The sequence below is a fragment of the Marmota flaviventris genome, chromosome X (assembly GCF_047511675.1).
Source record: "Marmota flaviventris isolate mMarFla1 chromosome X, mMarFla1.hap1, whole genome shotgun sequence".
Classification (NCBI taxonomy): Eukaryota; Metazoa; Chordata; class Mammalia; order Rodentia; family Sciuridae; genus Marmota; species Marmota flaviventris.
Genome location: NC_092518.1, coordinates 51,730,825 through 51,754,336, shown reverse-complemented (window position 1 = coordinate 51,754,336; position 23,512 = coordinate 51,730,825). Strand labels below are relative to the sequence as shown.

Genomic DNA, 23,512 nt, shown 5'->3' with positions numbered 1-23,512 from the left:
TATGACCCTATCTGAAAATAGCTGGGTATATCACTCAGTGGTAGAGATCTTACCTTTCATGTATAAGACCCTAGTATCAATCCTCAGTAATACAAAATAAATAAATACATATATAAATAAGATAAATGAGATGAGAATACATCCCTACTCACTTTCTATGAGGATAATATTACTCAATTATGAATACCACACAATGACAGTCCAAGAAAACAAATCTAGAGGGGCTGGGCTTGTGGCACAGTGATAGAGTGCTTGCCTATCATGGGTTTGATACTAAGAAACACATATAAACAAATAAAATAAAGGCCCATTGACAACTAAAAAATATTTTTAAAAAAGAAATCTACTATCTCCACTTAACATGAGATAAAAACTATATTCAAATATTAGTAAAAAGAATATAAAATACATAAACAATATACCATAAACAAGCAAAATTTATTTTTTTTTAAACAATTTTGTTCACCAATTTTTTTTTTTTTTAATATTTATTTTTTAGTATTTGGCAGACACAACATCTTTGTTTGTATGTGGTGCTGAGGATTGAATCCGGGCCGCACGCATGCCAGGCAAGCACGCTACCGCTTGAGCCACATCTCCAGCCCCCAAAATTTATTCTTGAGATGCAAGACTATGTTGATCAATATAAGAGATAATTTTAAGAACATTATGAAATTCAGCATCTATTTCTAATTTCAAGAGAGGAATAAATGCTCGATAGTTTGGAAATGAATTAACAAAATGGATTTTCTTTATGGACACCAAACTGAATATGAAGAAAATCTGAAAGAATTTATGAAATAAAAATGATAAAAATTTGACCAAAAGCTATTATAACTATTAAGGAAATTTAGGAAGGACTTGTAACACAAAGTCATTATACCAAAATTACTTGAAATTCCATTTACTATAATATCAAAAAATAGGAATTACATAGGGGTAAATTTAACAAACTAGTATTGAATCTATAGAATGCAAATTACAAAACATTGCTAAGAGATAATAGGGACCTAAATCAATGGAGACAAGAGTGACAAGAATCAACACATTGTTGTCAATTCTGAGCCAGAAGCAATAGCACACACCTGTAATTCAATCAGCTCAGCAGGCTGAGATAGGAAGATCATGCGTTCAAAGCCTCACTCAGCAATGGTGAGGCGCTAAGCAATTCAATGAGACCTTATCTCTCAATAAAATACAAAACTGTAGCCGAGTACCCATAAATTCAATTCCCCAATACAAAAAAAAAAAAAAATGTCAATTCTAGCCACCCGACCTAAAATTCCAACACAATTCCAGGAAAAATTCCATGACAAAAATTGGCACCATAACATTGCAACTTATATGAAAATAAAAAGAACTGAGAATAGCCAAAATGATTCTGAAAAAGTGGAAGGAATTTAGAGGAGCTATAGTATCTAATTTCAAGACTTACTATAAAGTTACACTTAACAAGACAGTTGTGGTATTGGCATAAGAACATAAAGAGTGAATGACCCATACATACATGATCAAGTGACTTTTGACACGAATGCCAACTAATTCAACGAAGAAACAAGTGTTTTAAAAAAATGATACCGGAACAACCAGTTTACCTACATGAATCTTGACCCATATAACGCATATTATTTAATAAAGAGGAAGATGAAGCCATGCATGGTGGCAGACATCTGTAATCCCAGCTACTGGGGAGGCTAAAAGCAGGAGGAACACATATGAGGCCCTCTTAGGCAACTTAATAAGACCCCATGTCAAAACAAAATTAAAAGGCCTGGGGATATACCTCAGTGTTTGCTTACTATGCATAATATCCTGGTTTTGATCCCCAGTGACACAAAAAATGTAACATGAGAAAGATCATACATAATACAAAATTCAAAGCCAAAACTATAAAGCTTCTACATTACACCACAGGAGAAAATATATTTGCAAATGAGGGGAATACAAAGACTTCTTAAATAGGAAACAAAAAGTAGAAAGCAATAAAAGAAAAATTGGTGATACTTTATCAAAATTCAACATGGCTTTTATCAGAGTAGCCATGGAAAAAAGAAAAAGTGGAGAAAATATTTGTGATACATAAACAGAAAAGGTCATTTGTATGCAAAATATGTAAGAAATATTACAGAAAAAAATAAATCAAAACACTCACCAAAAAACAATGAAAAAGGAAAAGAGATATTCGAATAGACACAAGGATATATAAATGCCCAAAAAGCACATGAAAAGATATTGAAAAATCACTAGTAATGAGAGAAATGCAAATTAATACAAAAAAAGAAATAACATTAAACAACAATCAGGATGGTTAAAATTTTAGAAATGGATAATAACAAATGCTGGTGAAGAATGTAAAGACACTGGAACACTCACTCGTACATTTATGGTGGAAATTCAAATGCTGTATGTTATAAAGTTAAATATGCACATACCACATGACCTAGCCACACAACTCCTAGGTACTGTTCCAAGAGAAATGAAAACATTTTCCCATGCAAATATCTGTGTATAAACCTTTATAATAGCTTGGTTCTTGAGTTAAACACAATTCAAATGTATCACAACAGATGAACAGATAAAAATATTGTGGCATATTCATACAATGGAATAGTATTGGATAATAAAAACAAAATGTTTTGGTATACAAAAAAAAAACACACAAATGAATCTCAGAATTCTTACCTAGAAAAGAAGCCATATGGGAGAGAAGATTCTACATGATTTTATGCATATGGAACTTTGAATCTACAGTGATGAACGTGAATGATTGGTTAGTATGGCTAGGGGGACAGGAAGTTTCAGGACTGACGGAGGAGTGGTGATGAAAGTTTTCCACATCTTAATTTTAAGGGGGTGTCAGCTACATAAAATTATAACTGCCAAAACTCATTGATACAAATACAGTATTGGAAATATACATAGATTCTGTATACACCAAACCATAGGAATTTTCTACATTGGTTAAAACACTGGAACTGGTTAAAAGTGCTGTATTAAATGCACTAAATTAACAGGAAAGAACAAAAAATTTATCACAAGTACATAGCAAGATGCTAGCAGAAATATTTTAAAATATCAAGAAAACTTTGAAAGGTAGAACATGTATAGACAAGTGTCAAATGACATAAGAGGGAAAGCTGAAACAAAAGTGACCAAAGAGGAGGAAATCAATGAGCACCAGACATTATAAAATGCAAAAGGTTCATCCATTAATAGGAATAGTTAGGAAGAAATCTGGAGTGAAAGCAAAAAGACTGATAGAAAGGATAAATAAGAAATAAACATACCAAATTTCCAAAATTGTCCAGTGATGTCTAGAGAAAGACACCCTTCAAAATGTTAAGAAGTGGGCTAGGATTGTGGCTCAGCAATAGAGCCCTTGCCTAGCACAGATGAGGCCCTGGGCTCCATCCTCAGCACCACATAAAAAGTAAATAAATAATAAAAGTTGGCTTTTAATAAATAAATATACATATAAAGGTATTCTATCCATCTACAAGTAAAAAAAAATTAGTAAGATTCACATTGAAACACAGGATCCAGAGAATAAGAGATTCAAAAGAAGACATAGGTGAGGGAATTCCCAGGATAATTATGAAAGCAGATAAAGCAGACCAAAATAGAGTAGGAAAACAAAGCTACACTGGTGACACTTCCAAGGAGGAAAAAAAAAAAAAAAAAACTAACACAGATCAATCACCTATTGTGTCTGAACTTATTGAAAAATTCTGGGGTTCTGCTGAAAAGATTGAAAATTCATAATAAATATAAACCTAGAAAAAGCAAACAAAAGAAGTTCATGAAAAGAAATGTAATCCACATATCTACATATGTACACATGTGTATATGTGGATTGTTTGCTACACAGCAGTATGTACAATGTGAATCTGCTATGTTCAACCAAGCATTGTAACATAACCTTTCAGGGGAAAATGGCAGGAAGAAAGTGATCTTTGAGGGGTAGCAGACGAGAGATAAAACCTTAACTTTCATATAAAGAGAAATGTCTACAGGTACAAATTTAAAAAACAGCATTATAAGCACATTTAAGAGAAACAGGTAAAGACAAAAAGAAACAGCTAACACAAAAATTGATGGTCACTGCCTCTTAGGTAGACACTCATGGTATATACCCTTATATAACAATTTGAGTATATATAACAAAGGGTGTGTATTCAATTTAATAAGCATACAAATTTAACTAGAAAATAAACATGATAAATCAATTAAGAGTACATGGACTCTGTCTCAAAGTAAAATTTTTAAAGGGCTGGGTTCTACTCAGTGGGAGATTGTCCCAAAGATAAATCTACAACATCACACACATACACACAAACACACAATTAACAAAAAAGCTACCAGATTCAAAGTACCTTTTAGTGAGATGCAAGAAGTAGCACATACTACCATCTGTATTAATGCCAAAAACACAACTGAATCTAATCAGGCCTCTACATTTAACTACAAGTTTAAAGGAAATATGGGAGCCAAAAAAACTAACTAAATCCTGGTTTTGCAACATGCAAAACTAATAGGAAGTTCTATACCATCTCATTCCTCACATTAGATGTAAGAATGCAAAGGGAAAAAAAAGAGAAAATAAGAGGAAAATTAGAGATTCAAATAGATAAAGAGACATTGCATCCAAAGGCAACAGAATATCTATCTGGACATTGTTAGGATACTGATTTATTCCAACAATTTTTAAAATCACTATAATATTTGTTAGTAAGTGAAGAAATTAAACAAAATAAGGAATAATGGTACTATAGTGATAGTTAAAGGTCCTAATTGTTTAACATCATATTCTCAAGTATTTGCATGATTTGATTTCTGGTATTTGTTCCAAAAAAATCAAAAGTTAAGTAAACAGATGAAATAAGACTCGCCCAGTCAAATGATCTTAATAGACACTTCTCAAAAGAAGCACAAATGACCAATAAATACATGAAAAAGTTCAAAATATTTAGCCATCAGGAAAATATAAATCAAAACAATATAGAGATTACATCTCATCCTAGTCAGAATGGCTATTATTAAAAAAAGGAATGTAATTAGTACAACCACTGAGGAAAACAGCATAGAGGTTACTCAAAAAACTAAAAGTAGAACATATGATCTAGCTATACCACTCCTGAGTATTTATCTGAAAAAAGAATGAACCCAAGGGCTTGGGTTGTAGCTCAGTGGTTGAGCGCTTGCCTCGCATGTGTGAGGTACTGGGTTCGAGCCTTAGCACCACAAAATAAATAAATAAATAAATAAAATAAAGATATTTAAAAAAAAACAATGAACACAGCACAATAAAAAAGATACTTACATACCCATATTCATTGTAGCAGTATTCATGAAGTCAAGACATGCAATCAGCCAAGGTACCCATTAACAGAGAAGTGGATAAATAAAATATATACAATGGAATATTACTCAGCCATAAAGAAAAACAAAATCATGCCATTTGCAGGAAAATAGAGGGAACAGTAGGACATCAAGTTAAGGGAAATAAGCCAGATGCAAAACAACAAATACTGTCCTTTTTTTTTTCACATTTTGAAACTAAATAAGCAAACTAACTTGGAAGTAAAAGAGGGACTAGTAGGGACCAAAGACTCAAAGGAAAGAAAGAGAGGCAAAAGAGTGATAGGTACACATGACTAAAGCACAATATACACACTTATCACAGTGAAACCCATAAAGTTATACAGTAAATATGCATTAATAATCATAACAAAAACTACATACAGAATGTTAACATAATGAGATGACAAATGTCTGAGGTGACAAAGGTACTGATCCAATCATTGTGCACTATGTACATGTATTGAAATATCACACTATAAACCACATATACAATTACTTTGTGCTACACAAAAACAAAAATGACTAATTTTTTAAAATCAGCCCTGTGTTAGTAAAGGGTGAAGCCAGAATAATAGATAGATGTATATTTATGATACTATTCTCTTTACCTGTATATATGAAAATATTTAAAATATAAAGGTCATTAAAAAACTCAAATCCTTTACAGGTGTAAAAAGTAAATTTTAAACATTTTCCTACCCAAATACATCACCATTATTTCAGTGATCATTCAAGAATCTCAGCTCTTTTCATGAACCTAATTATACAAATATAACCTAATGAGAACTTTGAGGTTGCATAAAGCACTGCTGAGTTAGAAAATCGAATTTAAAAAATCTGTGGTTGATTACAACACTCTACTCATGAAATAATAAAATACATCCACAACATATATCTATGAAAGTAATATATCAAATAAAAATAAGGTGTTTTTTTGTTTGTTTGTTTGTTTGTTTTTACCTCTCTCAATTTCTCTCGCTCACGCTCCCTCTCAGCAATACGTTTTCGCCTCTCTTCCTCTTCTTTCAAAGCATTTTGTGTTTCTGTTCTCAGTTTATCATCTTTAAGAATCTTCCGGATTTTCTTTCTGCCTTTTCCAGGAGACTTAGAATCATCATTTTCATCTTCTTCCTCCTCTTCCTCTTCCTCCTCTTCTTCTTTGACTTCTTCTTCAGAATGGCTCTATAGAGTAAAAATGATTAAAGGTAAATAGTACAGTTGTTCAAATTTACCAACTTCTTATTATACTCAATAATATACCAATGAAAGTAGCAATAAAACATGTTGAAAACTTTTACAATTATACTTAATAAAGAAGTATCAATATAAAACAGCTAAAGAGGATCAAAGCCCTAGGATTAGACCAGAAACTTTGCAAATACTAGAAGGAAACAGGCCCAACACTACAACATACTGGCACACATTCCAACTTTCATAACAAGACTCCAGAAGCACAAGAAATAAAACCAAGTATCCATACGTTGGACAGCAACAAAATTAAAAAGCTTCTGTACAGCAAGGAAACAATAGCATAAAAAGAGAGCCAAGAGAATGGGAAAAGATCTTTGCTACCTGCTCCTCCAAAGGAGGATTAATATCCAGAATATATAAAGAACTCAAAAAATTAACAATAAAAAATTTAAAAAAAATGCAAAAAAAAAAGAACTCAAAAACACAAATAGCCCAATCAATAAGTGGGCAAAAGAACTAACAACCACTTCTCAAGAGGCAAAATTCAACTGGCCAACAAATACATGAAAAAATGTTCAACAATCCTAGCATCAAGGAAGTGAAAATAAAAACTACATTCAGATCTCACCTGACTCAACTCAGACTAAAAATTATCAAGAACAAACTAATTTGAAAACAACTACAACAATACCAGACCTTAAATTATACTATAGAACTATAGTAACAAAAAGAGCATGGCACTAGCACCAAAACAGACATGAAGATCAATGGAAGAGAAGAGAAGACACAGAAACAAACCCACATAAATACAGTTATCTCACCCTACACAAAGGCACCACAAACATGCACTGGAGAAAAGATAGCCTCTTCAACAAATAATGCCAGGAAACTGGAAATCTACAAGTAATAGAATGAAATTGAACTCCTATCTCTCACCTTGCACAAAACTCAAAGTGGATCAAGGACCAAGGCATTAGAACACAGACCCTGAGCTTACTAGAAGAAAAAGTAGGCCCAACTTTCCAACATGTCAGCTTAGGAACTGACTTCCTCAATAAGACTCCTAAAGCACAATTAAGTAAGATCAAGAATCAATAAATGGGAAGGTATCAAAATGAAAAGCTTCTTCACAGCAAAGGAAACAATCAGGAATAATAGAGATCCTACAGAATGGGAGAAAATCTTTACCACTTGCACCTCAGATAAGGCATTAATTTCCAGGATTTACAAAGAAATGAAATAACACCGGGAAAATAAATAACCCAATCAATAAATGGATAAAGGAATTGAACAAACACTTCAAAGCAGAAGAAATACGAGTGGTCAAAAATGTATGAAAAAATGTTCAAAATCTCTAGCAAATAGAGAAATGCAAATTAAAACTACATTGAGATTCCATCTCACTCCAGTCAGAATGGCAATTATCAAGAATACAAGTATCAAGGGCCTGGGTTGTAGCTCAGTGGTAGAGCACTTGCCAAGTACGTGTGAGGCACTGGGTTCAATCCTCAGCACTACATAAAAATAAATACTAAAAAAATTTTTTTTTTAAAGAACATAAATATGGCTTGGGTTTTGGCTCGGCAGTAGAGCTCTCACCTAGTATGTGTGGGGCCCTGGGTTCAATCCTCAGCTCCACATAAAAATGAATGAATGGAATAAAGGTATTGTGTCCAACTACAACTACAAAATAAATATTTTTTTTTTAAAGAATTAGAGTGGTATGATACATCCATTTGAAATTAAGGTACTGGTTAAAAATGATAATACATTAACACTTATAAATATGTATATATTCAATACTTCTACAAGTGTAAAATAAGCAAGTACAATGCCATCAATGATTGAACACAGAGATGTAACTCCTGTTTATTATAGTGTACTGTACCAGTTTTAATTCAAGCACATATTAAATATCATTGCTACCTTGTTTTCACTGGATGAATCTTCTTGAATCTTAATGCGTCGTCTTTTCTTTTTCTGTTTATAACTCCGTTGATTTTCTTCCAATTCTGCCTTTTTTGCAGACCTGAAGAAAATTTTAAATGCAAAATAAAATACTTCATGATGAGATTCCAAGAATTATGTACTACTTTGGAAATGCTAAGACTAAAAACAAGACAAGCCAAAAAAAAAAAAAAAAAGAAAAAAAAATCAAAACATCTCAGGTTTAAAGTGGGTATTACAGGAGATGCCAAAATTCTAATTTCAATCCAATTATTGACACTTTGACGTATTCACCAGACATTTGGTATACAAGTAGTAATATAAAGTAACATTAAGACATTTTTATGGTGAAAAATACAAATGGCCTATATAACACAGCATACATATATACATGTGTGTTTACATGTATGTATGTATGTATATATTTTCCAACCTTCACCATCATTAATAAAGAAGTAAATCTCAGTTTCTAGGGCTGGGAATGTAGCTTGGTAGTAAAGTGCTCCTAGGATCAATCCCCAGTATGTATTATGTATGTACGTATGTATGCATAAATAAACAATTGATGCAGATTACAGAAGTTAGATTCTACTTTCTTCAAAATAAATGAGATTTTTTTTAAATGATAGCTTGACATCTGGTAAGAAATATATCTCCAGGCTTACAAATTGGTATACAAAGCTATATTAATCCAGACTCCCCCCAAAATCAGAAAATAATGTGCTAATCAGGATGTTGAGAAAATATAGCCCTTGAGCACTATTAGTGGAAATGTAAAATGGTGCAGCTGCTCTGGAAAAGAGTACAGAGATTCCTCTAAAATTATAATTATCATATGATGCAATCCCATTATATGATATATACAATTATATATCCCATTATACTTACGAAGAATTGAAAACAGTTTTTTTTTCCTTTGCACTGGTGATTGAATCTAGGGGTGCTTTACAACTGAGATATACCCCCAGTCCTTTTTGTTTTTTGACAGTGTCTCACTAAGTTGCTGAGGCTGGCATTGAACTTAAATCCTCCTGCCTCACCCTCCTTAGTCGAAAGGATTAGAGGCATGTGCCACCACAGTGTACGAAAACAGGTATTTGAAGAAGTATTTGTACACCAGTCTTCATATTAGCATTACAGCCAAAATGTAGAAGCAAACCAAGTGCCCATAAATGGATAAATAAACTGTGGTATTATACATATTCAGTCATATAAATAAAAGAATTCTGATATATGCTATAATATGTATATGGATGAACCTCTAAAACATGATGTCAAATCAACAGTCACAAAATGACAAATACAGTATGTGGTAAACTTATAGAGACAGAAGAATTGTAGATGACAGAGGAAGGGAGAAAAGGATAAAGGAGAATTATTATTTAATGAGTACAGAGTTTCTGTTTTGTAAGATGAAAAAGTTCTAGACACAAGCTAAAAAAAGAACACTAAACTACAAAACTAATATGGTTGAGATGTCAAATGTTATGATATGTATATCTTATAATAATTTAAAAAATAATGAAGTGGGCTGGGGACAGAGTTCAGTCATAGAGCATTTGTGCAAATGCTCTACCCAGGTTGGATTCTAGCACTGAAAAACAAACAAAAACAACAGAAGTAATGAAGTGCTGATACAGCTACAACATGGATGAACCTTGGAAACATTATGCTAAGTGAAACAATTCACTCAAAAATAGGACACATATGATATGAACTATTCATAGGAAATATCCAGAATAAACAAATCCATAGAAATAAAAAGATTATTTTTATTTTTTATGTTTATTAAGAGATGATGGGTCAAGGAGAATAAAAATGACTACTAATGAGTACAGAGTTTCTTTCAGCAGTGATGAAAATGTTTTGAAATCAGATGGTTAGGAATAGTTATATACCTTTGAACATATTCTATGTATTTTTATTCAGTCAGCATTTATTTGGCACCTACTATGTGCCAAGCATTTGGCATACAAAAGTATATTGCACATACCATGGCCTTGGCCACCAAGTGCTTAACATCTAGTGAGAACAAAAATTAAGCAAACATAGAATGGGAACAATCAAACAAGCCATAACAACTGAATAGAGGCTTAGCCAGGCTGTGGAAATAGAGCCTGGGAAATACAGAGCAGGGGGCCATGACCCAGGGAGAGGCTGGTGTGGGGAAATGTCAGAGTTCCAGGGAAGAGAGCACCCTGGGGGATGAATGCTGGAAGGGAAGGCAGGAGAGATGTATATGGGGAGGAAGTCAGAACTCAGGGTGGGGAGAACCAAACCCTATAGGCCAGGCTGGGAACTGGGACATCGGCTCAGAGGCCTGCAGGAGACTCCTTTCATAAAAAAGTGAGCTTTTGCTATACAGGGGAGGGGATTGAGAAGTTTGCACATTTTAAAAAATATTTTTTTAGTTATACATGGACACAATATCTTTATTTTGTTTATTTAGTTTTGTGTGGTGCGAAGGATCGAACCCAGTGCCTCACATGTGTGAGGCAAGCCCTCTGCCACTGAGCCACAACCCCAGCCTTTGTACATATTTTAAGACCACTGTAAAATGTTGAATTTCATTTTATGTGAATTATATCCCCAATATTTTAAAAAAAAATGTAGTTGTAGAGACAGAATGCCTTTATTTATTTATTTTTATGTGGTGCTGAGGATTGAACCCATTGCCTCATGGACGCTAGTCAAGCGCTCTGCCACCGAGATACAGCCCCAGCTTTCTCCAATATTTTTTAAAAACTCTTATGGTTATCTTATTGTACTTTCTTTAAGATTAATACACTTCTGTATTGAGAACAGCCTAAAAATATTCACCTAAAAAGTCTCAAATTACTGAGAACATATAAACACAAATACACATCTATAAAGACATGCATGTATACTTTCATACAAACAAAAACAGTTCACTGGCTAAATTCTTTAAAAAATCATGTTATTCTAGGAAAAATAAAACAAATTTAGAATGATTAGAATTATCTAAAAACATGCTAAAAAGGAAGTTAAAACTTGACATAACTAGTAATCTAGATCATCAGTTGCACATATTGAAAAAACAAATACATATTTATTACTCTAATACTAATACCAATTATTTGCATTCACTAAGCAATTACTACTTGCAATGTAGGTAATAATATAAGCCTTTCTTATGCGCTGCCTCACTTAATGACCAGAAGTACAAGTATGTTATAACCCATAATTTTATACATGAGGAAACTTAAGGCATGAAGTAGTCAATAGAAAGTTAGATAAAAGAGTTTTGTGCACAGAATCTCCTATCTATTACACAATAACTTCCCTTCCTGTAACAACCAAAAATTTCAGTCAGCAGTGATTTTGCACATTGAAAAACAAAACATTTAGAACACACAATTGAGGTACAAGTAAAATATATTTATACATTTTATTTTTTGGGGGAGGAATACTGAGGATTGAGCTCAGGGGCACTCAACCACTGAGCCACATCCCCAGCCCTAATTTTGTATTTTATTTAGAGACAGGGCCTCGCTGAGGTTCTTAGGGCTTCACTACATTGCTGAGGCTAGCTTTGAACTCGTGACCCTCCTGCCTCAGCCTCCCAAGCTGCTGGAATTACAGGAGTGCGCCGCCATGCCTGGCAAATATGTTTACAAATTTTAAATCAATAGTTGTAAAACTAATTTCAAATAAAAATATTATACTTTGGATTTACTGGACTTTATTGGTAATAGTAGTCATTCTTCACATAATCTGAAGGCATAGTCATTCAGGTTAATTCCTTAAATTTTTTAAAACCCTATGTATACTTACCGTGTTCTAGGTCGCTGTTCATCTTCAGATTCACTAACTTCTTCACTAACTCCTGACTCCTGAAAATCAGACTCTTCTGACTCTTCACTGCTCACTTAAATTAAAAAAATTCAATTATTAAATATTTTATGACAGAAGCACAATTCAATTATTTGTCAATAACTTCATTTTTATGATATTATAAATTAACATTGGTAATATACACATTAATTAGTACTGTAACATATAGAATATACCAGGTAATGATTTAAATAGTAGTTTGAACATTCCTAATTTGAAAATGTGAATGAAATTCAAAATGTTCCAAAATCCAAGATTCTAAATGTCAACATGACTCCAAAAGTGCAAATTTTCATGTAAACTCATGATGAGTCAGAGTTTAAATACAAACACACTAAAAAATACTGCATAAAACTACCTTCAAGCCTTCAAGTTATCTGTGTAAACTATATATGAAATATGAATGAATTTCATGTTTAGACATGGGTTTGATGGCCCAGCTATCTCATTTATATGTGCAAATATATCAAAATCTAAAAATATCCAATGTAAAAAAGACTTCTGATGCCAAGTATTTTGGATAAGGGATACTAAACTTATGTTTATGAATTTGAATGTATTGAAAATATTATTATAAAATTATAGCTCAAGATCAAAATGTAAATATTCACTTTTATATGGATTGACTAAATGAAACTTAGCAGTCAATAAAATACAGAATTACTAAAGGTGAATTAACAAAAAAGAAATCTTGCCATTTAAAACAAGCAAAGTAGACTGGTCAAAACTCTCTCACCAATGATAACAACTAAAACTATGCATTGCTAAACACGGTGTGCTAAGCACCTATGGACTCTGAAAGGGAAACCATAGCAGGCAGATTGGCAAGTACAATCAAAATCTGAATAATGACCCCTCTGAAACTAAGGGAAAGGGACATGACAGCTATGAGTGTCATGTGTTATTTTCATTGTTTCCTGGTTCTGACCACAAAGCACAATGAATTAAAAACTATACAGAGGGTGCTGACAGGAAAACTGTCAGTTTTCCAGCAGCAGCACTGGAATAAAAGGGATCCTTCATGTTGCGTCTAGAGTTATCAAAAAAAAATCCCAATTTTCTTCTCTCATTTCTGATATCACAATTGTCAAACTGACAGAGGCATATAAATTCCAGAAGACCAATCTTTCTGGCCAAAGAAACCAATACAAAGAAAATATGAATATAGAACCTTTTAATAGTGCCAGAAAGTAGAGCAGTTTTCAAATGAGAAAAGGTTCATGATATCAGGCTATAGGCTCCAACTTGAAGGGCTCCCAATAGCCAAAGCTGGAACAATTTGAGCACTAAAATAAATTTTCTAGTAGTGGATTTCATAAAAAGCTGATCTCATGGAAGCAGAGTAGAATAGTAGTTACCAGAAGCAGGAGAGGTTAATAGGTAAGAGAAGATGGGAAGAAACTAGTTAGTGGGTAAAAAATGACAACTAGATAGAAAGAGGAAGTGTGATGACTACTATACAGAGTGGTAATTATAGTTAACAATATTGCATATATTTCAAAATAGCTAGGAGATCATTTTGAATGTTTTCACCACAAAGAAGTGATGTTTGAGATGTCAAATAAGCTAAATAAATATCCTAATTTGATCATTATACAATGTATGTATAATCAGAACATCATGGTGTACCCCATAAATATGCATGTACAATTATTTTGTCAATTAAGAGTTCTTTAAATTAAAAACAAATCACTAAATTCATATGCATATAAGAAGTGCAAGGAGTAAATAAATAGGAGGAAACACTTGAATAAGTGTTTCAGACAATAAATGTAGAAGTAACAAGACACAAAACCATTAATAGGCAACCACAGTAATAACTGCTTCATGCAAGATGGATGCAAAAATTAGTGTGCTTAAGAACAATGAGAAATAGGGTATTTGCACAGTCTCATTTTCCCATAAAATATTCATTACAAACAAATACAAAAATAATATATTTTCCTTATAGTGGGAAAAAAATCTGTAGACACCAACTTAGCCAAATAATCAAGGTTAATATTACCAGTAAAAAAGATATTGATGTCATATACCCGATATAATGTGCTTAATAAGTGCAAATCATCACTTATGTGGTATTCTTTCTTTTTCTTGTTGTGCTGGGGCTTAAACTCAGGACATGTCAGGAAAGAGCTCTACCACTGAGCCACATTCACAGCCCACTTATGTGGTATTCTTATCAAAATGCATAGCCAACTCATTTTAATAATGAAAACCATTGAACAAATACATATCAAGTAACAAGAATAGAAAAGAATGGATTGACACTATCCAAAAGCTCAGTCATAATGAATGAAAAGACTGAGGAAATATTGCAAGGAAACATTATACATTAATGCAATGGGGATCCTGAATTGGATTTTGAAGCAGAAAAAGGATACTAGTAGAAAAACTAATGATATTTCAAAAAGATATATAACTTACTTCAGAGGGCAGAAAATGTTTTATGACTTTATGGATTATATGATCTCTGTTAAAACAAGTCATTTCTATTCAACTTTGCCATTGTACATGTGAAAACAGTGAATGAATGAACATAGCTGTGTTCCAGTAAAACTTTATTCATAAAAACAGGCAGAATCAGATTTGGCTCACAAGTGTGGTTTGTCAAAGCCTGACTTAGTAGTACCATATCAATATTAATTTCCTGATTTTTATAATTATACTATGATAAGTATAAGAACAAATCAGGGAAGTGACATGAAAAAATATATGAGAAATCTGCACTATGTGTACAACACTCTGCAAATCTAAAATTATTTCAAAATAAAATTTTTAAATGTTCTAACTTAGGATCAGAATCAGTTACGTTCTAGCTAAAAATATAGGACATAAACACTAAAAACGATTTTTATGGGGGAGGATGAAGAGAGAAATTAGAAGTTACTATTTAATGGGTATAATATTCTCTTTGGGAGCCTGATGCAGTGGTGCACACCTCTAATCCCAATGGCTTGGAAAGCTATAATAGGAGGATCACGAGACCAAAGCCAGCAGCAATAGCTAAGACACTAAGCAACTCAGTAAGACCCTGTCTCTAAATAAAATACAAAACAGGACCGGGGATGTGGCTCAGTGGGCGAGTTCCCCTGAGTGCAATCCCCAGTACATACATACATACATACATACACACACACACACACACACACACACACACACATATGATGATAAAATTCTGGAGATATACAGTGGTGATGGTTGTGTAAAAATATGATGGCACTGAATTCTGTGGGTAAAATAGTAACTTTTAAATTGCATACATTTTACAATTTAAAAAAAAAAACTGCTTAAGAACAGGGAAGTTCAGCTATTCCCCCTCTCGGACTATAGTCCGAAGAGCATACTACAGGGACACAGCCACATCAATGTTTATAGCAGCACAATTGACAATAGCTAAAATGTGGAACCAACCTAGATGCCCTTCAATAGATGAATGGATTAAAAATATGTGGTATTTATACATAATGGAATATTACTCAGCACTAAAAATAATAAAATCATGGCATTTGCAGGCAAATGGATGGCATTAGAGCAGATTATGCTAAGTGAAGTCAGCCAATCCCTAAAAAACAAATGCCGAATGTCTTCTCTGATATAAGGGGGGTGACTCAAAATGAGATAGGGAGGAAGAGCATGAGAAGAAGACTACCACTAAATAGGGAAGAGAGGTGGGAGGGAAAAGGAGGGAGAAGGGGAGTTGCACAGAAGATGGGAGGAGAACCTCATTGCTATACAGAATACATATATGATGTTGTAATGAGTAAAAGAAAAAAAAAGTGTGTCACATTAGATTGGATAGAGAGAAACGATGGGAGAGGAGGGGAGGAGTAGGGAGGATAGGAAGGGCAGCAGAATAGAATAGACAATATGATTGATGTATGTACATTCCATGTATGTATTATATATCAAAATGCATTCTACTGTCATGTATGACTAAAAAATAAATAAATTAATTAATTAATTAAAAAAAAGAACAGGGAAGTTGAGAGAACTTCAAAAATACATGCTAACATGAATGCCTATATGCACACACTAATAAGCCCTGAAATAAAGTATAATTTTAAGACTAGCAATAATTTCTCATGCAATATTTAATTTTGAAAATTTTCAGGGCAAATAAAAATTTCAAAGAATTGTTGAATGAACACATGAATCCCTTTTCCTAAACTATCTTATTGTTTCAAGTTTACCACATTTGCTCTACTTCTATCTACACACACACATACTTTTCTTATACTAAACCACTTTTAAAAAAAATTTTCCGTAGTTGTAGATGGACAGCATGCCTATATTTCATTTGTTTATTTCTTTATGTGGTGCTAAGGATTGAACCCAGTGTCTCACACATGCTAGGTTAGTGTTCTGCCACTGAGCTATAGCCTCAGCCCTATACCAAACCATTTGAAATTAAATGCAAAGAGACATCATGATATGTTACCCCCATGCATAAGGATACTGTCCTAGATAAGTATCATTATCACATGATAATGATACTTATTTATTAACATAAATATATTAATACTTATAGGCAATATTTATAGCTTACAAATTGCCACTAAAATAATTGTATGATTTTACAATTTAAGAGAAAATTAAAGTTCATAGGCTGTATTATTCCTTAATTCTGTAATGCATTTCAATTTAACTTAATTGAATAGTTAGACTAATAAGTAAATTATTTTCTTTTAATTCCCCCCCCCATCTTCCAATTCAAGTTGCCAGACAACAATGATATAGCAGAGTTCACAAAACTAAGAAAATCATGCAATTCAATATAACTATCAATCACTATGACCATAGAAGGTAATGGGATTTTAGGAATTTTTACACTGTCCTATATAGACAAACAAACAAAATCACCTGTGAATAAATTATCCACAGAAGCAGGCATTGGAAATTCATCATGAAAAACCTGAGTTTTAATAAAGCAAATATTTAATGTAATCATGGACACTAAAGCACTCTGTATCCTGAGCTAAATTTCAGATGCAAAATCCATATTGCTCCTTTTGTTGAAGATAAACAGGAATCCATATTACTGTACAACCTGTTAAATCACTCATTTCCTTTATATACTCTTAAGAAGAACTTGCAGGCTAGGCACAGTGGCACATGCCTGAAATCCCAGAGGCTCAGGTGACTGAAGCAAGGAGATCACAAGTTGAAAGCCAGCTTCGGGAATTTAGCAAGGTGCTGTGCAACTTAGTGAGTCCCATCTCAAAAATAAAAAATAAAAAGGTTAGGGATGTAGTTCAGTGGTTATGCACCCCTGGGTTCAATACCTATACCAAAACAAACAAACAAAAACCCCACCTCTTTGTGCCACACTGTAAAATACCTATTACAAAAAAACACTCCTCATAAGTGCTTGAATTTTTTATAATATTGATATCTATATTTCTTACTAAACTGCCAAATCCACTATACAGCAAGATCAGTGAGAAACTTGTAAAACATGCATATATCTAGATATATAGAGATATGCCATGTGGATGGCATATAGTCATAGATACATTTCTTCAAGTTCTTTTTAATTGACATATGATGTTTGTACATATTTATGGGGTACAGTGTTAATAATTCAATACATATATACAACATGTGATGATCAAATCAGATCAATTAATATTATTATCTCCTTAAATATTTACCATGTTTTATGTTGGGAACCTTCAAACTCCTCTCTTCTACTGCTTCATAAAGAATGTAATAAATTATTATGAACTATAGTCACCCTGCTGTGCTACAGAACACTATTATCATTCTTTCTATCTAACTGTTATTTGGTAACTATTATGCAATCTCCCTCTATGCCTGCTTCCCCCTATACCTCTAAACCTCTAGGAATCATATTCTAATCTATATTTTATGAAATTAACATTTTAAGTTTCTACATATGAATGAGAATATGTGGTAAATATCTTCTGTACTTGACCTATTTTATTTAACACAATATCCCCTGGTTTCACATGTATATTATAAAACTCCGCAACTAATTTACACATGTAGCCAGGTTGAAAAACATCATACCAATGATCACCTTATTCATTTCTGTATTTTCAATGCACAATGTGATGTTGACAGTAGGAAAGGTCTCACTACAAAGGGAGTCAAGACTTTTCTGGCTTTTGTTTTTGGGGAATTTGTGCAGGTTAGACAAGTTCTCTACCACTGTGCTACATCCTCAGCTCTTTTTTATTTCTTCTTTTGAGGTAGATCTTCCTATGTTGCCAGGCTGGTCTCAAAATAGCCATCCACCTGCATCAAGTCTCCCAAATCACTTGGATTACAGGTATATGCCACAGCACCCAAATGAACACAGATGTTTAATGTAGTAAAAAATTAAATCTGGGGCTGGGGATGTGGCTCAAGCGGTAGCGCGCTCGGCTGGGTTCGATCCTCAACACCATATAAAAATAAAGATATTATGTCCACCTAAAACTAAAAAATAATTATTTTTTATAAAAATTAAATGTGACTATATGCAAGTGCAATTTGGCATATAAGACTGCAAAAATCAACCCGAGCCAACTTTATCTTCTGTCTTCCCATAGGGAAGTATTTTTATTCTTGCAGTAGTATACAATCTTATATTTTCTACACAGTTTTTAAGTACATTTAACCTATTAAGTCACATTTATTTCTCTTTATAGTCTAAATGTATATATGACCACTAAATATTTAAAATATTTTTGTGTTTTGTCAAGTTTCTGGATCATCATCCCACTCAAATTCTTTATTTCTTTCATGCAAGAGGAAAGCTACTCCAGTATACTGATATTCTCTTAATATCAGTGGTCAATTATTTGAACAGATTACTATAATTACTTATAAAACCAGTACATTCCTTACATTCAGAGTTAAAATATCTTACCCTTCCTTCTATTTTTGCCTTTGACATCTTTATTCTCTTTAGGGTTTGTCTTTTTGTCTTCTCCAGATTCTCCATCACTCACAGTCAGTTTGTGCCTCAAAAGCTTATGTCTGTATCTTGGCTTTTTAGATTCTTCAGAATCGGAATCCGATTCAGAATTGACTTGATTTTTTGCTTCTAAATGAAGAAAATATATCAATAAAACCTTCTGTGGCCAATTTTTCCTTTAAAATGCATTATGAAACTATGTTGTCTCTTCACAATTGTCATCATTTATGGAAACAATCAGATATGTACATATACCTTGGTATCATTGGTGACAGTAATCTTACACATCAGACTTGATAAATTATAACTACTAAATATTGACAAAATATTACCAATGAATATCATTTTAAAGGATAAAATACTTTGCTTTAAAAATCAATTGTTTACCAGAAATAACTGACAGATCTAGAATAACTTCCATAATTACTACAAGATACACAAAGAAGTAATGGCAATAAAGTTTTAAATATTTTAATAAACTTTAAAATGTATCCATTAAGAAATTCTTTTGGTCAGATATTCTTCAAAGACTGAACTAGTCAAGGAATCAAATTATAACAATCTGTACTTCTCTTTGGGAAGCTCACCCTCATCTCCTGGGTTTTCTTCATTTTGTTTTCCAGTTCTCTTTTTCCCTCCTTCTGGTTCATCATCTGAAGACCCATCCTCATCAGAGGAAAGATTGGCTTTAATTTCTTCTAAAAGCATCTTCTTGGCAATTCTTTAGAGTAAAAGAACAATAAAAAACTATATATTTGGGAGTGAAGTATACCAAAATAAAAACAAAAACAGAATTTTCTGTATATAAATAGAAATAACGGTATTGATAGATTTTATAATGTAAAAACTACCAAAACCATGCTTTAATCTAAGCTTCCAATGAAAACTTTTAAAAATGTTCTTTGCACTGACTTTTTTCTCAATACTACAGTATACTAAATAGTCTCAGGAAGGATATACCCTATTGACTATTTTGACCAATTTCAATTTGAAGCTATATAATCTTAGAAAGTTATATTTGTTCTGATGCCATCATCCAACAACTACAATGTCAGACAGGCCAACAACAATAAAGACACTTATCCAGACAAATGGCATTCCAAGAGAAAACTCCACAGGAGAGGTTTTAATCCACGGGAAAACATATACTTGGAAAATTAGTGTGCAATAAACCACTATATTATGAAATAATGCCTCAAACAGAAGGATAATATTCTGGACCATAATTTCAATTTACTTTATAAATCTGTTGAACAGATGAAAGCAACACCAAATATTAATTACTGAAGCAATCAGGACTCTCTAGTAATATTCAAGCTAGGGTAGATATGGGAAGGGACATGAGTGCTATAAAATAACACACGTGATAAAAGAACACAAATTAAACATTAAACAAGTTTTCACTTTCAGGAAAAATAGTGCAATAGCTCTGCTCACACCAAAATTTCTCAAGATGTTCCTCAAAGACCAATTTGCTAATAGAAAAAAATGATTGCAAAAAAAAAAACATAAGAAAATACTTCTTTTACTGCTTGTAAAAAATATTCCTAGCAAATTTCAATGTTTACACTAATGAAAGATATCTGAAAATGTAAGATAAAAGAAATCATGACCAATTTTTGTGCAAGACAAGGAGTTTGATCAGTTTGGCTATCCTTTTGCTATAAAGTCATAAATCACAGTAACACCCTTATAGAAAGGGTCAAAAGGAAGGTGACAAGACTCAAATAGTCTGCCATGAGCTAAGTTCTATGGGATAAACATTCACTCTGCGATCAAAACTGACTAGCTCAGTCAAAATCTTATAGATGAGAATATGAAACTGTTGTTACTTCTGGACTTAACACCCCTCTACATTTCTTAGCATGCACTCACATTTCACTCAAGGATTCATTCAATAACAGGAAATGTTAATGCACGTTAAATCTCAATTGTGACAGGTAGAAACATTGATATTCAAAGATGCATAGCAAAGGCACCTCAGCAGATTGAAGCAAACCACGTCCATGAAGGTTTATTAATGTATGCCTTTTTATGCTATCTCCTTCAAAGTAATGGATCAGAAATATTTAGACGAAACAGACAATTACCAATTGCTAAAGGATGCCACAGATGAGTTTGCTTTTCTGATGGTTTCTGCCCTTATTTGTATTTCAATAAAGTGGAATTAGGTCACCCCAATTTAAATATTACCAGAGTTCAGCACTATAAAGTTTAACTTTAAGCTTAATTTCTAGATCAGTGGTTTGCTGACTTGGATTGCATGCAGCACGTTTTAAAATGGGGACTAACACTGAATTTTAACTTTTTATTTTGCCACAAAAAAACTGAACCCAAATATATTTAAGTTCCTATTTCCAACACATTAAAGAATAAAGTTATAAGTCCTTTATATTGAATGAAAATATGTTTCTGGAGAAAACTCTCTAAAATCATCTTCAATACTATATTGTCATGTCTCATATATTAGAAAAAAAACTTTCTCAAACTTACTTGGGTAATAAATTTTGGAACAGAAAATATATGCATGTGTATAAAGTATGTGAAGTGTTGGTTACTAGATTAAAAATAGAAAAACAGTTCATTTGTGGTTACAAGGAAATCTTTCGACATCATTTGGGTAGGACAATAAAGAGACAACAAAACTAAATTCAAACTCTAGCTACTCTAAATGTTAGTTCAACAACCAGAATTTTGGTCAGGTGTGGTGGCTCACACCTGTAATCCCAATGACTTGGGAAGATGAGGCAGGAGGACTGCAAGTTCAAGATCAGCCTCAGCAAGTTAGCGAAACCCCGTCTCAAATAAATAAATAAATAAATAAATAAATAAATGGGCTGGGAATCTCGATCAGTAGTAAAGTGCCTCTGAGTTCAAACTCCAGTACCTGTCCCCCCCACCAACCCCTCCATAAAAACCGATGTCTGCTCGTGTTTACAAATTCAAAAAAGCCCTAAAATTCTATAAAGACATGGTTGTTAATTGTAAGAAACCATGTATTCTTTTTTCTATTTTCAAACTCTAGACTCTAAAAAATAAATCCACTAAATTCGAGGTCAAAATATATAATCCTATCTAATTAATTTTCACATTCTGGAATTGTCAAGAGACTATGAAGTATGATAGAAGATAATACATTAACCGATAAATCAAAGAAAATGAAATCAGATCCACATACTGAAGAATTACAACTCATCAACAACTTTCATTAAGGATATAATATGTAGAATGATCATAGTTACTTTAGAAGCACAAAAATTACAAATTTCAAAGAATGATCATTTTTCTCCAAATCACAAGTTAAATACAGAATGATGGAGACTTCCCATGCTTTACCTAAGAATTTATATTTGCCCTCTAACATTCTTTGACCAAGAATGTTATTTATAGCCAAGTAAATTATGAAAAAGTTAATAAAGTTGAATCATTTTGCATAAACTCTATCGATGGCTCAAGTGTAATATGTCAAAGACCTACTGCACCATAAAACTAGCCTATTATGTAATCCACTCCATTTCAGAATAGGAGCTTAATTTAAATGATCTAAGGGCTGAGGGTGACCTTCAACATGAGTAGTCAGCAAGCATGTTGAGGTGAGATGTGTCCCATCTACAAAGCCTGCTGTGAGATGCTTTAAAGGGAAACTCCACTACCTTAACTCTGGAGTCACGGGCCACAGAGACTTCAAAGACATCATCACTTGAGAACCAGCTGAGGCTGGCAAAGCATCATTTTGGAGGCCTCGGCTGGACCCGTGCTGGTATGCATGTGATGGATGTATAGTCATGATCCCTAGTTGATTCTGTTTGCTCTGAAGTTTCCTTTCTTGAGGCTTTCCAAGACGTTTCTGGGAAAATCATCCTGGCAACAAGGTACTGCCCCTGGAATCTCAATGCTCAATATTACATCTTGGGGCAGGTGTAGCATCCAAAGCAGTCACGACTCTATCAGAAGCATTAGAGGCACAGGCTGTGCCACTCTTGTGGCAGAAAACCTGGGCAGAGCCGGAGGTAATGGAGCCACTCCTCCATTTTCCTGAAAGGGAGGGAAGGGAGAGGGGGAGAAAGCAAAATAATATGGGAGGGAGGGTAGAAACCCACAAACAAACAATGATCGGAACTGGTGCATGAGAGAATAAATAGTAGGACCCCAAAACCCACACAAACTAAGTCTTCTAAATTACATAATGAACATTAAGAAGATACCTTATTACACCTTCATCTACTAAAGAAAGTA

At 33.2% G+C, this 23,512-nt stretch overlaps 1 protein-coding gene across 7 annotated transcripts in view; it reads right to left on the bottom strand.

Moving 5' to 3' along the window:
- The window catches only part of Atrx (ATRX chromatin remodeler), a 224,947-nt gene that overhangs the window by 116,221 nt on the left and 85,214 nt on the right, over positions 1–23,512 (bottom strand). For all 7 annotated transcript variants that reach the window (XM_071606698.1, XM_027922953.2, XM_071606695.1 and 4 more), the window contains 5 exons: positions 19,864–19,997; positions 19,229–19,405; positions 12,295–12,388; positions 8,479–8,581; positions 6,322–6,543 (listed from right to left, as the gene is read on the bottom strand). In XM_071606698.1, coding sequence (XP_071462799.1) covers positions 6,322–6,543; positions 8,479–8,581; positions 12,295–12,388; positions 19,229–19,405; positions 19,864–19,997 — 730 coding nt within the window. The remainder of the gene's footprint in view (positions 1–6,321; positions 6,544–8,478; positions 8,582–12,294; positions 12,389–19,228; positions 19,406–19,863; positions 19,998–23,512) is intronic.